Source organism: Octodon degus, unplaced genomic scaffold (genome assembly GCF_000260255.1).
Source record: "Octodon degus isolate 3935 unplaced genomic scaffold, OctDeg1.0 scaffold00022, whole genome shotgun sequence".
In the NCBI taxonomy this organism is placed as follows: domain Eukaryota; kingdom Metazoa; phylum Chordata; class Mammalia; order Rodentia; family Octodontidae; genus Octodon; species Octodon degus.
In genome coordinates this window covers 11,400,433-11,417,733 of record NW_004524598.1, presented here as the reverse complement: position 1 = coordinate 11,417,733, position 17,301 = coordinate 11,400,433, and the positions used below count along the sequence as shown (strand labels likewise).

At 36.2% G+C, this 17,301-nt stretch overlaps 1 protein-coding gene across 3 annotated transcripts in view; it reads left to right on the top strand.

The window, feature by feature from the left end:
• Nucleotides 1–17,301, top strand: part of Znf292 (zinc finger protein 292) — an 82,377-nt gene that overhangs the window by 24,203 nt on the left and 40,873 nt on the right. For 2 of the 3 annotated variants that reach the window (XM_004628231.2, XM_023711944.1), the window contains exons 2-3: nucleotides 15,244–15,398; nucleotides 15,598–15,676. In XM_004628231.2, the coding sequence (XP_004628288.1) occupies nucleotides 15,244–15,398; nucleotides 15,598–15,676 (234 nt within the window). Of the gene's footprint in view, nucleotides 1–6,738; nucleotides 6,812–15,243; nucleotides 15,399–15,597; nucleotides 15,677–17,301 lie in introns of those variants that run through there. The other variant, XM_023711945.1, reaches the window with a different exon arrangement.

The window sequence follows — 17,301 nt, the reverse complement described above, 5'->3', positions numbered from 1 at the left end:
GCTTTTTGAAGCTGGCTGAATGTAGGATGTGTGTTGCAGCCTTGTGTTCCCTCTCTAGGACTAAGAAAAATTTTAAAAGATGGGTCAGTTAATAGGGAAGCTAAGACAGCAGGGCCACAACTTCAGGTTGCCCTGGGGGAGATGATGCCTGATGCCTACAAAAAGTCAGGAGATGTGACTCAGTGGTAGAGCACTTTTCTGGCAGGTACCATGTCATGGGTTCAATCCTCAGTGCCACAGAAAAAAAAAACAAAATTAATGTACTCTAGCACTGTGATTTTTATGTGTAAGAAGAGTAAAATGGTGATTATACTATTTGTAATAATAAACTGGAAATTATGCAAGTACTGTACCACTTGAGCTATATTGTTAGCAACTAATGACCATTAATAGAGGACTGGTTGAATAATGTTTTCTTTTTCCCTCCCTCCCTCCTACTTTTCCCTCCCGCTTCCCCCTTCTCTGTTCTCCTTTTTCCCTTCTTCTCCCTTTTCCCTTCCCCCTTCATTCCTCATGCTTTTAGGGATTAAACTAATGGCTTCGTACATGCTAGACCAGCACTTAACTATTAAGCTACACCCACAGTCCTTTGTTCATTAATTAATGATCCAAAATAATTTTGTGTCATTAAAAAGTATGGATTAAATCTACACATTTGACTATGGAAAAACACCAAAATACTGCTAGATTTATAAAATAGGAAAGATAATAGTGTGCATCTTATTTTTCTATATGTATATAGCAAAACCCCACAACACATTGATACAGGACTTCCAAATGGTACAGAGGAAATAAATTTAACTCCTAACCTGCTAAATGTGAGATAAACCAAGTTCGTGTTCCCCAAAATTGAAGAAAGAATTGTAAGGAACAATAGAGGTTAAGAATAGGAAAAATTTATTGAGAATAGCTCCTGAGAAACAAGAGGGGGCCCACAAGTAGATTGCCATAGCCCTACTTCATAGAGAAAGTTTTATAAAGCATAATCACAATGTGGCTACAATGTGGGTCAAAACTGTGATCAATAAGATTACAGATATAGCTGCTTAAGTAATTTTGATCTGGTCGGGAAGCAGGTCACACAGCAAGTGTGCATGGAGAGGACAAGGACCTTTATAGGAAGGTACTGGTCACCTACCTGGGTGACTGATATCTATCTAGATTATTGGGTTATACTATATATTATATATTATTTTGTATTACACTATAATTTATATAATATATACTATAATATCAGTTACAGTTTCTCTTGGGAAGGCTTCTGATAGATTTGGTTATTCCATCTTTATCCTTTAACAGATACTCCTTCAGCTACAGTTGTAATGTGTTCTCATCTTCTACAGTGACCTCCTTTGGGGCCTAGATTGCCTATACTATTTGTTTCCAACTTAGCTATCTATAATAAAATGACTAAGTTGTGATTTTTTTTTTTTTCTTTTTTTGGCGGAACCAGGGATTGAACTCAGGTCCTTTTGCTTGCCAGGTAAGCACTTATTCTACTGAGCCATCTCCCCGCCCCCTAAGGTGTGATTTTAAAGTGAGGAGTATTTATCTTTAGGAAGATACATCCATGAAAAGTCTAGTAAAGAGATATAATCAGTTTTTTCTTTGAGATAAATGCCTTATTTATTGCAACTCTGTACATTCTAAAAATTAATAAGCAACATTTTTTTTGAGGTTATGAGCAGAATATATTTATTGAGAGAAAGCTCCTGTCCTGAGAGAGGGACAGGAGGGGAGGCCAGAGCGGGTAGTTCCCCCCCAATAAGCAACATTTGTCTAGTATTAGTTATGTTGGTTATGTAATCGTAACTATATCATGAGTAAAAGTGTTTGATACAATTTTGTACTTCCCTATTAAGCAGCTTGGAAAGTGTCCCATTGATACTTGTTTCTCAATAAGATAAAATAAAAAGCAAAACAATTTTGTGCTTCCTAGATCACAGCTACTAAAAATTATGTTAAGTGAAATTTAACATGTCTACTTAGTAACAGTAAATTCCTGTCTCTCAGTCACACACATGTTCAAGTAGGTTGAAATACTATTATCAGTAACCACTTCTTACAGACACACACACACACACACACACACACACACACACACACATAAATTGAAATACCATTGTCATTAATGTTTTCTTCACAAGAATACACATGTAGATAGGTTGAAATACGATTACTAGGGGCCAGGGAGATAGCTCAGTGGAATAAGCACTTGCCTGGCAAGCAAAAGGATCTGAGTTCAATCCCTGGTTCTGAAAAAAAAAAAAAAAAAAAAAAATTAGAAATACGATTACTGGTAATTACCTTTTACTTGCCAACTCAAACATGTACATATAATGACTGATATATGTGGGTTTCAGTTTGATCATATGTAGCAAGAGGTGGGTTTGAGCTACACTGAGCCTGGCCCTACACAGAACTCCATCGTTGCTGCCCTGGAGCACCATGCAATCAAGTCATGCAAAATTACTAAAAATTACATGATAATGTTAAAAATTATACTGTTGTGGAACTGTCTTACTAGCAGTGTAGGGCCTTGAATTGGATACAACTGTTGTAAAGCGCTGGCTAGAGTTGGTTTCAAAGTATCAACTATCATTTGTATTTGAAAGATACGCATTCATTTCTAGGTTTTAACACTTAGTGTTCTCCATCTTTGACTCTGGATTCTGAGGATGCCACAGTTAAAGAGTATTTCAGATCCCTTTTATTTTGAGAATATTTTAGGTATTATATCTGTACAACAAGTACCCCTGAGTTCATTTTTCTTGAAAAATGATAGGATGTGAACATTGTTTTAAGCTATGTTTATGTTTATTAGTGTTTTGTTTTTCATTGGTTTAAAATTGCTTATAATCAAAATTCAGAAAGCTTGAAATTCATGTCCTAAATGATATTAATTTGATTAAAATTTTTTAAAGCTGTAGCAGAAAGGACATTATAAATGTGTGCATTCCTGTTACGATTGCTTTAGCTGCAGCCTTTCTTTCTTTTTTTTTTTTTTTTTTTTTTTGTGGAACCGGGGATTGAACTCAGGCCCTTGCGCTTGCCAGGGAAGTGCTTATTCTGCTGAGCCATCTCTCCTGCCCCAGCTGCAGCCTTTGGATTTAGATAGGTTTTTGGTCTGGTTTCTGTAATCCTTTTGTGTATTCATGACTTAGGAGTACATTTAAAAATTTTTCAGATATATGGTTTTCTTCATAGGGATATCTTTTATAGTTGTGTTCAAAGAATGAAATGTATCTTACTGTTTGTTATTTCTAGTGACCTAGTTTATGCTCAGTCTTGTAAATGTCTTCTGTTTGTAAAGACTGGGAGTACAGATTTCTTTGTACTTACATATTTTTTCTTCTCAGTTGTCTATAAATTTGTCACCCAGTTCAATCCAGTGTTCCCCCAGTTGGATTCAATTCAGTTCTCTCCATTCATACAGACACTAATCTGTCGATTTTATTTTGAAGAAATTTCTTCTAAAGGCAACCACAGAAATTCTTGAGACTCATTACAGAACTGACCTCTTAGAGTTTTACTTCCTCACCAGCCCCCTCTTTTGATGGTGTTGGAATTGAACCAGCCTTCACACTCATCTATATCCCAAGTCTTTTTGAGACAAGGTGTGACTAAATTGCCTAGGGTGGTATTAAAATCATGATCCTCTTGTCTCAGCCTCCCAAGGGCTTGAATTGCCAGCCTGTACCACCTTACACCTCACTTATGGTAGAATCTTTTTTTCCTGCACATCTTTCTCCTGTCCTGGTTAATCTTCTCATTTTGGTAAAATTTTTCCTTTTAGTAGAATGGGGAAAAAGATGTGCTTTTAGAAGGTGAAGTTTTTGAGACCCTTGTCTGAAAAGGACTTTTTAATCTCAGTACTTACAATTGTTAGAAACAACTCTCCCCCCCCCCCATTTTTAATGCAGTGTTTCATTTTCCTTTTGCCACATTGTTACTGTTGGAAAAGCTGCCACTCACCTCCATACCAGACTTTCTTCTGATGCTTTCTTTTCACTTTAAGCTCTGAAATTTTATGAAAAGGTTCTTTGGTTCAGGTTCACTTTCAGAAATTGTGCTAAACATCAGTGCATCTTTTCATCCTTAAAATTCATGTTCTAGAAATTAACTTGAATTATTTTGTTCTCCCTCTTCATTTTTCTATTCTGATCCCTTGGAACTCCTCTTGGTAATTATGGGAGCTCTCACATTGTCTTCCAAATCTTTTTTTTCTTTTGCCCTCTCCAGTCACTTTTGATTTGCTTGCTGAAGAAATTTTCTCACTTTATCTTCCAGCTCTTTTAAGTGAGATTTTCATTTGTATTTTAAATTTTTGTTAGCTTTTTTCTAGAAGTATCCTTTCATGGCACAACATTTCTGGTTTTTGGCATAGTATGTTCTCTTACCTCTCTGGGGATACTACTGGTAGTTTCTTAAAATTTTGCCTTCTCTTTGAATAATCTTTACTGCCTTAAAGTTATTTTTCCCCGTTTTGGTTGGATCCTTTCACATGTTGGAGGGTTTCCTCAAATACCTAGTGGTCCTTGGAGGTCTACATCTCGGGCAGTAAGAGCTGCCCAAGAACCCCAAGATCAAGTGGTAAGTTTATTGTGGTCTTCCTAAGATCTGCTGATCTTGGAAAATAGGCAAAGCCTAATGCCAGAGTCTAGGTCTGTCCTCTTTGAACACCCAGAAAAAGGCTCAGTTGAAACTAAAGGTTCAGACAGTGAGCTGGAAAGAAGGACTTGAGAAAGGAGCTGGCTCTGTAACTGTGGAGCCAGTTACAGTTAAAAGTGGAACATAAGAGCTCGCTTGCCTCAGCAGTGTCCATGTACCTTTATGAAACTTCTCTTCAGGGGATGGATAATAATAGTGTCTTCTATGGAAAACCACCAAATCAGTGAGGCTTACCTGTTTATTTTTTAAATAGCCTTTCAGCCAGTTCTGTTATTTTTATTCTTGCCTCTGTTTTGAAAATCACCTAGTGTTTCTCATTCTGGAGCTCTTTGCTGATAGCCTAAATAGGAGCTACTTTACTTGGAGTGCAATTTTATATGTGCTTTTTATGTGTGTTTTTTTTTTTTTGTTTGGTGGAGGTGGTAGTGCTGGGGATTGAACCTAGAACTTTAAGTGCACATTATAGTGCACATTATACCCCTAAGCCCCTGCTTTTCAGTTTTTAAATTGTTGTCTTTAATCTATCCCCTTTTTCTTTTTTTAAAATTTGTGTGTGTGTGTGTGGCGCCAGCTCAGCCCACCAGGGGGCGGGGCGGGCTGGCATGTGGTGCTGGGGGATTGAACCATGGTCCCTGTGCTTTTTTGCTAAGCTTGTTCTAAGTAGGTGCTTTAGACCACTGAGCCATCTCCCCAGCCCTCTATCCCCTTTTTCAATCTCTTGTGGATTCATACCAGTTTAAAAATTGCTGTCATTTTTCGTGAGATTTGGCAGAGTATGGTACAAAATATATGTACTCTGTACATAATTTTTGCATAAAACTTTAAATTTTAATGATTTACACATTCGTCAAAGGCTGGTTGTTTTTTTGTTTGTTTGTTTGTTTGTTTTTAAGGTTCGGGTTCAAAATGTCAAGACTATAAGACCGCGCCGGGGAGATGGCTCACTAGAATAAGCGCTTGCCTGGCAAGCCCAAGGCCCTGAGTTCAATCCCTGTTCTGCAAAAAAAAAAATGACTATAAGACTTTACTTGTCTTTCACTTGTATACAGTGGAGTTTCCAAGGTTACCTAATGTGTGGGACTGCAAAAGTTTGTGTAGCAACTGATGTGAGAATCTAACTCTGCCATTATATATTAAAGAGATTGATTTATTTACTTTATTATTTATTTGTCAGTTTTGATATTAAATATGGTGAATATCTATAGTTATAATCAACATAAAATCTGTGAGATCATAGGCTGGGAGATAGCTTAGCAGGCTAAGCACCTGCCTACCAAGCGTAGTGTCCCAAGTTTGATCCCTGGTACCACATGCCATTCCAGACCCTGGTCCCCTGACGTGGTGGCACATGACTGTAATCCCACTGAGTCTAAGCTGTGTAGTGAGACCCTGTATCAAAAAAAAACACAAGATCTTTTTTTAAAAAAAAGGCTGTGGGATCTTCAGTAACATTCAAGAGAAAATGGAGTCATGATATCAAAACATTTGAGAACTTATACTCTAGAGAATCCTAGCTATAAATGTAACATGAGTAAAACAACTAAACATATTTAATATTCTGCTAATCTTATCTTTACATAGGACAGTACTGTAAATTAATCCCCTGTTGATTAAGTTAAACACTTCTGTGGTTTTATGTTTTCTCTTGTCTTCTATCTTCATAGTCCTTAAAAGAACTGGAGGAAGCTGCTGAAAGTGATCTGCATACCACCCCCCATATATGTTTTAGTCTCTGCAGATTGAGATAATGAGAAAGCAACTTAAAGAGCAGAGCCAGAGTTAAAGTGTGTATTTTTGTTTGTAAGATGTGAAAATTGGCCCATAGGGAATAAAACACTTAGACACTACAATAGTTAGTGGCCCATAAACAGATGTAAAAGTTTGTCTTTGATACCAAAATTTCATTGGGAATGGGGAACAACAGTTAAGGGAAAAAAATTATTTTTTAAAATTTTTTATTTATTATTTGGTACAGGGTCTCACTACATAGCTCGGACTCCTAGTGAGCCTCCTGTCTCAGCCTCCACAGTGCTGGGATTACAGACTTGTGCCACCATTCCCAGTTTCAGTAGCAAGCATAGCACGGGGCCAGCAGTGCATGCGGTACCAGGCATCGAACCCAGGTCCTTGCACTTACCAGGTAGGTGCTTAGACCGCTGAGCTATCTCTCTAGCCCCAAGGGCAAAAAATTTAAAAGGTTTCTTCCAAGAGGAAATTAATGAAAAAGAGATTGTGAATTACTGTGTTAGGGCTCAAACACAGTTCTTTAGCCTGTCCCTTTTTGGTATTTCTATCTTCAAGTTTGGTTTATAAAATACACTGTAGGGAGAGGATGTGACCACAAATACCTTATAGGAGTTTAATAGGTCACCCACTTACTAGTACTATAATCTTGGAGCTTGTTACTTACTATCTTTTTCTGACCTTCAGTTTTCATTTTGGATGTAAGCTTTTTATGATAATATACCTAATCGCTAGTAAGTAATGCTTATACAACTCTGCCTATCTATAGCAAAACAGTGCCTGTACATAGTAAATATTCAGTAAGTATTATTATATTGATAATAGTAGATTGTGTGTTTTCATTTTAATGTTTTAAATCAAATTAAGATGTAGGCTTCAACTTTAAATCCTTATACTTTCAAAGTTTGAAACTTAATTCAAAATGATTGTCTTAAAGGACTAGGTCACATTGTCCCATTAAAGAAGGCCAACAATGGTAAGGCATGATTCTTAAACTTGAAAAATAAAAGACTTTGTGGGAAAAAAGAATACACAAAAATGTCAGGACCTGTTGAACAGTAAGGATTCTTTATAGGGCAACCCCTCCTTATTCCTATTCCTTACCCAGTGACTTAAAATACCCAGAGCAGTTATTGCAGAATTGTCCTAATGAGCTTAATTCAGACTGCCTCCAAGCCCCACATTTAAAAGTTGAGGACAAATGTTCTCTAGCATCAACATAGCATGGCAGCTCTGTTGCAGACTGTTCTTGAGACTTGGCTTCCTCTCAGCCAGATCCTTGGCAGCCTGACCAGAATGTGTGGAGTGGAGGCTTAGGTGATATAAAGGCATCCCTCTTTAATTCATTAAAGAGGGGTAAAATGGAAAAATTTCACAGCCCAGAAATACACCAACAAGGAATAAGATTGTGTATCTTCAGTTTTTCATTCTTGTATGAGTATCAAACAGTTTTACTTTTCTTTGAATACTTTGTTTACAATGCTTTCGTTAACTGAAGCAATCTGATAACTTGTAGGGAAGACCTTTAGGTTCATTTACTACCTAATTTCCTTTGTAATGCCCCCCCCCAAACCAGCTCACAATGACTTTCATCTTTGTTTAATATGTGTTTATATATAAATAATTACACGTGTGTAGTTGTTGTGGTGTAGCTTAAGATGCCTCCCAAGAACCTCTTGGAAGGTGATTGATTCAAGGGGACAGTGCTTTTTTCTGCATTAAACAACAGTGACCATTGACTATAACATGAGCCTAAAGATTATCTTTCTTCCTTTAAAGTTGTGGAGTGTGGGTGAGTGTGTCTCGGCAACAAGAAAGTGACTGAGCCATTAGACATATTCATTTATTCAGCCTTTGAAGGGATGTGGGAATAATACAGTGTAATGAGAGGGAAACGTGTGGGCTTTTAGTTTCTTCTCTTAATGGAGTTCTTATTCTCACATTTTTCCTTCTCTTCATGGTTTTACACTTCCGAGTAGCAGATCTTAGGTTCTGTCTTCACCCTTGGAGGGGTGGTATTGATGGGCTTAACGTCAGCCATGGAGCTGTGTTATGGCTGATTGATTTTCCTTCTCTTAGTGCTAAGAGTCCAACCTAGGGCCTGTGCATCCTGAGTGTATGCACCCTCAGCCCCACAGCTAAATGATCTATGATAGGTACATAGATCTATATAGCTTCTGACAGGGAGACCGAGTGAGAAATTTATTTCTCAAAATTGGGTTTTGGCTTTCCGGAAAGGTTTCTTTCTTCCTAAAGGAAATTCTCCTGAAGAGACAGTTTGTTCTTGTTTTCTGGCCATTGTTGAATTTCAATAAGAATCCTTTAACCAAGACCACATGGGAGTGAGTGGGAGGACAGCAAGTAACTACCTTAGACTGAAGGTAATGGTAAATGGGTTCTTGGTGATGTTGTTGAGCCACTGAACTCACCAGTCCTGTAACTTGCCATTTCTCTTCGTTTCTTATATGAGAAACTTTCTTGCTTTTTAAAATTTTTTTTTTAATTTTTATATATTTGGTACAGGGTTTCACTATGCCGCTCAGACTTGCAGTGATCCTTGTCTTTAAGCCTCGTTGGTGCTAGGATTACAGGTGTGTGCCAGCACGCCTGGACTGGGAGGCCAGCTCAGCACACTCAGGGGTGGGTCCATTGCAGCATGTGGTGCTAGGGTTCAAACCCTGGTCCCTGTACTTGCCTAGCCTGCTGAGCTATCTCACTGGCCCACCTTTTGCACTTTTTATGTTGCTTTGAGTCAAACTTTTTTTCCTTTCAAGTAAAAGTAATTCTAACTAGTAAGAAAGTTGTGAAACTCTGGAAAATTGGATAAACTACTTACTTTATAGAGATGTAAAAAATAACAAATATTTTAGATGAAAAGACAATTTATAATTATAAAATAACTCCACAGATTTATAGTTTCATTATATCACCACCAATGACACTTGTTGGTAGTGGGCAAAAGTTGCACAGAGAGTGGGGCTGCCTGCCTTTGCTACTACTTATCAGTTGTATTAGTATTGCACATGTCACCAGACTATTTAGTGATCATGCTGTACAGAGTTAAATGATCTTTAAGATGTCTTCTGACTATAAATTGAGTATAATCATTCCTGGATTCTGACCTGAAAGTCTTGTATAGATTAAAACATTAGAAACAAATTAAGTAACTTTATAAATTGAGGAAAACATAATTTATTAACCAGTCATTTGGGTGCTTTCCATTTTGCAGTGGTTCTTCTGATCAGAGTGCTTTGAGAACCAGAGAAGCTCATCATACTTACTTGATATGAATGACACCTTTTTTAAAAATCTTTTTATAACTTAATAAATAGTTTTCTTGATGAATGTAGTCATGAGAGTTGTTCAGTATTTAAGTTATGGTTTTCCTGATTGTTCTGTCATCTTCAATAAATGTAAAAAGTTACTGTATGAAACATCTGTCAAACTAGTAATACTGCATTGATGCATCCATCATTTTTAGGATTGTTGGTTACCTGGGCATATTTACCCCAAATAACCTTGCCACCTTGTGTCACAAGGCCCATCTCGCTCACATTATTCACCTTAATCACTGTTCCTTTGGTAATAACACCCGAAGTTGTATACAGTGGCAATGAAGGATTCTTTTTCACACTAAGTATTGACAGGCAAAAGGTGGCTTTCAGATCAGGATGTGTTACATGGGCCTTCTTAAAGCGCACGCCCATTGGCCTAATGAATCTGTCATATTTAAGTGGTTTTCTTGTAAAGCCATCTCCAACAAAGCAGACTTTAGTAACCATCTTCTTCCATACCTTCTTTTTTTTCCTCTTTCTACTTCAAATAACCTGTAATACTTCTGTTTCTCCTTGGACACAAACTTTGGGCAGAGGAACTTCCTGTTTTCCTGCCTTTTCTTTTTGTTTTTGATTAATCATGTTGGAAAGTACTTTTGCACGAGACTATCCCTCTCTGTCCAGCAGATAGGTACTGCTCCTTGTGGAGTCTTTTCATCATTCGTTTGGTGTTTCTCTTTTCATGCATCTTGATAGTCTTCATTTGTATTTTCTCTGCATGGCACTGTTTGGTAGAGCTTAGCCTTCAGGCCAATCTTTTTTTTGGTCTTCATTGAACATTCATAAGCCTCTCTACTTTCCTTCTTTCTGTTTTTCTCATGGTAATCCAAGTAGTACCCATAGCGTTTACAGTGTAATTCAATATATTTATTTTGTGGCATGATGACAGCTGTAGAGCTGTCCAGGGGTGGCCTCAGGTGTGCAAAGAAAAGTCCTAACTTTGGGGTTTCCTGAATGACAACTCTTAAAACTTTATACAGATGATCGATACTTGATTTCAACCTAACTTGATTAACTATTCTATATCTAGTATGTCATTAGTTTTCTTTCTCACACCATCATCATTTGCCATTATCCTTTATTTTGCCACCCTCCTATATAGATTATTTCTAGATGGCCTACAACGCCACCTAAATGTTCTCCTCATCACCAGTATCTACTTTTGTCTTTCATTTATAAAATTATTTAAAAGATAATTTAAGGTGCTTTTTGATGTTTACATTCCATGACTTTATTTTTCTGATCAATTAATTTTTTAAAAATGTAATGTTTTGGTGTTGAGGTTTTAACCCATGGTTTCATGCTTGCTAAGTATGCATTCTACCACTGAGTTATACCCCTGTCTTCTAGGTTCATATTTTTAAAATGTTTTAAATTTAAAGTTTAATTTTGAGAAAGGTCTTGTGTTGCTCAACCTTGCCTTAAACTTCTGGATTCAAGCAATCCTTGTGCTGAACTTTTCAAATAGGTAGCACTATAGGCACACCCATTTAATTTAGATATTTATGTCCTGTGGAGAGATATTATTTTTTGTTCTAATGAATCAGTGTTGTACAATTCAATTTGATACTCATAGTGAACTACCTGGATTAGCATTGGAAGTCACAGGCCCAAGGCTTCACTCACTTTCCAAGCTATGCTTCCTGTAGCCTCCAGTTGAGAATACCAGATTCCAAGTTATCTGTACTTTTTTCATACTTGGTTACAAAGTTGAAAGCTCTCACAACCTCCTCTTCAAGTTTGATAACTTTCTGGAATAAGACACATAACTTAGAAAAATGATTAACTTACTGTTACAATTTAATTAAAAGATATAAGCTTGAGTGTGATCGTGCACACCTGCAATCCCAGGACTGAAGAGGCTAAGGCAAAAGGACCACAAGTTTAAAGCCAGCTTGGACTACACAGTGAGATACTGCCTCCAAAACAGTAAATGTAAATAAATAAATAAACCAACAGATGAAGAGCCAGAGGTAAATCAAACAAGGTCTGAAGGTGCCAAGCACAAGAGACTGTTTCCTTAGAGTTGAGGTATGCTACCCTTTTGAAACAAAGCTGTCATCAGTTCTGAAGCTCTCTAAACCATGTTGTTTTGTTTTGGGTTTTTGTTTTGTTTTTTATGCATTTGGTACAGGGCTAATGACTGATTAAATTGCGTGTTTTTATTTTTGTTTTTGTTTTTGGCGGAACCAGTGATTGAACTCAGGCCCTTGCCCTTGTCAGGGAAGCGCTTATTCCACTGAGCCATCTCCCCGGCCCCTGAATTGCATATTATTAGAGTATTCTGTCTAATCCTTTACAGTTCCATAGTAGTTGATGTCATGGGGCTGAAAGTTGGCATGGCTTGTCTACTGAACAGCCCATTCTGAAATGGTCTAGGTGCACCTCAGCCAGAAGTCATCTAATTAATGTGTAAGAAAGATACTCATCAGTCAGCTTCAATCTTTTTGGGAGCTCTGTGCTAGAAACTAAAGTCAGAAACCAAGCATTCCTTTTTACTAATCACCATTATGCCGATGGCAAAGTTTTTGATAACTGATAATAAATTTAACATGCCCTTTGTTGGATGATTGCATCATTGAATTCCATATTTTCTTGTATAATCTTTTCTGGTTCATGTTGTTTCCAGCAGAACTAATCCTACTTCATAATTGCACCAGTCAGAGCCACAGGGAAAAGAATGCTTTCATCTTCCAGGAGTCCATAGCTCTCTGCCACTGTCATCTGAACGATCTAGCCAGTCAAAAGAGTGGGGAGTATAGCCATTTCGGATCTATGAGACATATGAATTATGTATTCTGCAGCTATTTAGAAAAAAGTAAGGCTTCTATCCGTGTGGCTTAGAATATATAAAATAGTGAAGGTAAATATGAAGCTTTAGTTTCTTTCTTCACAGCGAAGCCTGAATTGTCTTGTCAATGGGATAGGCAACCTTAACTCATTGTCCATATTAACCAGCTACGGTGTCATTCATTTGTAATTATATTTTAAGAGCCCCCAAAGCCCCTTAGAGAATGTTTTGAGAGTACTTTGTACAGAAATACTGATCCTTTCCCTTTCTACATCTCCATTCCTACACTCCATTGACAGTTTAGGAAGGGTGCACCTTTGATTTTCTGGGTATTCCAAATTTCCATGAAACTAGGGATTCTTATTCCTGAATCTTTTTATCTCAGTGCAGTAAGTCCTCAACTTAGAAACATTTGAGTTGCAAACTTTCACAGATACAAATGGACCTTGCATTACAAATGCAAACAAATAGCTGTGAACAAATCACGTCTGCTGCACTTTGTCACGGTTGTGCTGGTTTGTGCTTCCTTTACAGTGTGATAGTATACAGTAGTCCCCTACTGAGCCCAGGATGTCCCAAAGCAAGAGGAAAAGCAGTGGTGATGTGGAGGGGACTACTAGGAAGCACAAAGCAGAATACTGTACATCATAAATTTGTGTCAACAGTATATAAAACTCACTTTGCCGGACTTGCAAACATACCTGATTTAGAGAACGAAACTTGTTCGTAAGTAGGGGGACTTCCTGTAGACAGTGTATATTATCCCATGACAATTTTGAATGACAATTTTTAGTTCTGTAAGGTGAAATGAGAGTATGGATCCGAAAGTAGATTGATTTTTAGGCTCATGTGGGAAAGATTTATGGACCCCCTCCCCCACTCCCCAGTGTCTGTGAAACACGGTTTTTTTACTTGAACTTTACCTGAAATTTTGCTTTCGGTTAAGTTTGGACCTAGTTGAAGGTCCCCAGACCCACCCCAACTCTCCATCCCACATTGTGGCTACAGCTTTTCTGTCTTTCCTGGTGTTTTGGTTGCTTTTCTCTAATTGCTGGGACAAAATGCCTGACACCCAAAATTAAGGAAGGAAGGATTGTGCTCACAGTCTGTGGAAGTCTCAGTCCATTATCAGCTGGCTCCAAGGCAGAGTGGCACATGGCAGAGGGCAGCAGTTCATGGTAGCAGAAAACAGCAAAACAACAAGAGCTAAAGGGGAGGAGCAGGACAGAGTACAAGCCCTCTCCCTTACTTATTAATCATTTAGGCTCTGGAGTAGCACTTACCCATAATCCCAGTATTGGATCATAAATTGATCACAAACTCTAGAAGCCTGCCTCATGATTGCATGAGGTTTTGGGGAGACTACATACAAATCATAACACTGGGAATAAGTATTTGCCCTTCTTTTTTAGGGTGAAAAAATGAAAAGGTTGGAGTTGCCAGAAAGGGTCAAGAACAAACTATTTTAAGTGTTTGGTATTAGAACTTAACTCCTACGTTTTGTCTTCCTCCCACTTAAAAGAAATAGCTGTTTTTCTATGCCAGAGGATACAAGTTCTCATGGAGTTTTGAGAGTTTAATTTTCCCTTCAAGATATTCCTGTTTTTTTTTTTTTTAAATAAATGAAACATCTGAATTCCCGTGTATAATTAAGTTTCTTAAACCTTGAATTGAAAAGGGTTATTTATGGCAGTCTGCCATATTATAAACACTTTTAGTCCCACTTCATTTAGCATAACTACAGAGCTACTTTTTAGGTAGTTTTTACTAGGACATGATTTTAATAGGCATAGTAGAGTCTTTATGCTTCTGAATATCTTCAGTGCCAGTTTCTTCTCATTTCTCTGTTCAGTACTATAGACAGCTTTTTTTTTCTTTTACTAAGTCTGATAAAGTGTGTTAGAAACATTTTCTTCATTGAAGGATGATGAATGTTTCTGAATTTAATTTATTACAAAAATTATTTGACCTTATAGTCATTCCTTATATCAGTTTTATACATTGGAGGTCTTTAGATAACTTTTTACTTATTTACTCAATCTTTTTTTTTGTTTTGTTTTGTTTTGTTTTTAGAGACAGGGAGTGACAGAATTAGAATTTGTACATTAAAAATTTCCTTAATCCCCCACCCCCCAAATTTTTTCATCTTGTTGCTAAAATTTCTCATGTTCCCTTATTTACGATATTCCTTTATCATAAAGTAATTTACGTTGTATTTTTTAATGGGCCTAAAAATCACTGTCTTTGACCATATATGATTTATTTAGTTTTAGGTATTAAAATTTCTGCTTCATATATAAAAAATACAGAATATAAGTACTCTTTATATTCTTTACTACATGCCTGGTCAAATATTGCTTAAGTGACTTTTTTTCTTTTTTCTTTATTTTTATTTTTTAAGTGACTTTTTAAAACTAATTTTTTAATCTTAAGCAGTACTGAGTTAAAGTATTTCTGACTAGTGGAGAAATGAGATAACACTATTTGAAACTAACCTTGAAACGATACTGTTGCTGGATGAATTAACATCATTTTTCCTATAACAAATACTAGCTTTATTTTAAAAATATTTTAACTAGCTATATTTGTTCCATAAAATAAGTTATTTTTCACAGTTTCAGAGAGAAGAGTAATATACAGTTTAGTAGTCAATGTGTGTTTAGATTACATTATGAATACTTTTTATTATTCCTTCCAAAACAGACACTCCTTGAATATGCAGAAAAATGGAAAACTTCTGAAGATCCCTTACCTTTATTGGAGGTATACACAGTGGCTATCCAAAGTTACGTTAAAGCCCGACCTTATCTTACCTCTGAATGTGAAAATGTAGCATTGGTTCTGGAACGCTTGGCATTGTGAGTAGACCTTTGAGTAAACAAACTATATTTAGCTGATTTAAAAAAAAACAAAACACAAAACTTTGGGTCTCAGGTTATAATGATAGTTTAATTTTAAATGGATAGTTATGTGTAATCTACTGATAATAGAATCTGATTTTTGTTTTACATTGAATTTAATAATGTTTCCTATCCTTACCAACTTTTTGTTTTATAGAAGCTGTGTTGAACTTTTACTGTGTTTGCCTGTTGAGTTATCAGATAAACAGTGGGAACAATTTCAGACACTGGTACAGGTAAGAATGTTTATCTGTTAGATTTATTATGGGTATATCTTAGTTCAAATTTCTTTAGTCTTAAAAATTATTTGAATTTTAAAACAACTAAGTAATAACACATATCAGTTGGTACTGTCATTAACAATGGATTCTTAAATGAATGTACACATGTAGATAAATTGGTTGAATATTGTACAGTCCTGTAAGGTCAAATAATTACAGAGTTTAGCCAGAGCAATAAGGGAAGATAAGAAATTGAGTGGGGGCTTAAGGGGATTTTTAATGCACAAGTAATTTCTTGTAGTGATTTGAAAAAATACGAGAATATGAACAGAGCTTAGTACGTTTAAGATTTACTTTGTAAAATCACGTTGACTGATAATAAGTATAAACATAAAACACCAAACCCCAGCTTTCACATTGATCTTTGATGCCTTAGTAGGATTTAGATACTGAGTATTTTATAGAAAGAAATTTTCAAAGTTTCATTAATGCTTTCATTGTTCGTATTATTCCTTACCAAGAACTTCAATGAAATTTAAAAAGCTGGCATTAAATAGTAGTTATTTCTTTTCTTGAGCATTCTAAAACATCTCAGAACATGCCTTCATTTTGATTTAGGAACAGCTTAACTAATTGCTGAAAATCTGCAATAGGCTTCATAAAAATTTAATGTATCTTATTTAGTGATTGAGAAAATTTCTTGGGCCAAGTATATTTTCCCCATTTTAAAGGTGAGGAAACTGAAGCTTATTATGGTCTAAGATACTTATGTGTTCCATTCTATGTAGTTACTATAGAGTAATTTCTTGAACAAGCTCTTTATTCAAAGTCTATGGTTTTCCTCCCAATCTGAAAACACTTGCTTTGTGTTTTATTTAATGCTGTTATTCTACTTATGTACGATATGACACAATTTAGTGTGTAGTTGGGAATAGTAACAATACTAAGTTTTATTTCAAGCCCTAGATTACACTGGCTACATTATTCCCCAAATGAATGTTAGTTGATTGGGTAGTCAAAAGTATGTTTCTCCTAGCTAGTTTGAAATTGTGTAGTTCTCTGTGTTTCTCTAGCCAGAAAAAAAAAAATTTTGGCTTTAGGTTTCTTTGTAAGAAAAGTTTTAAAGAGGATTAATATTCAGTTTTGGAATCTCGTAATAAGCTCTTTAGTTAAACAGATTTCCACTTTTCTACTTTCATTTCAAATGTTAAAAATCTATATCCAGTGTCCACATAGTGTCTTAAACATAATAAGTGCTTAATGACTTACTTGTTGAAGTGAAAGTGCCTTGTCTTGTTTGTCACACTGCTACTAACACTTTTAGATCTTGCCATTTCTAGTTTTGTATATTAGTAACTTGTATTTAGCTTCCCATATTTACTTTTAAATTATTATTTCATTGGTTTCATACAGGTAACATTTATTCACAATACAGTACTGAATACTACAACCCACTGATTTTGTTTGCCAGCATAAGGCAAAGATTTAAACTTTCACTTTCACTTTTCTTTTTTCTTTCTTTTTTTTGGAACCAGGGATTGAACTCAGACCCTTGTGCTTGCCAGGAAAGCATGTATTCCACTGAGCCATCTCCCCGGCCCCACTTTCACTTTTGAGACAAATACTCTTACCTATCTATC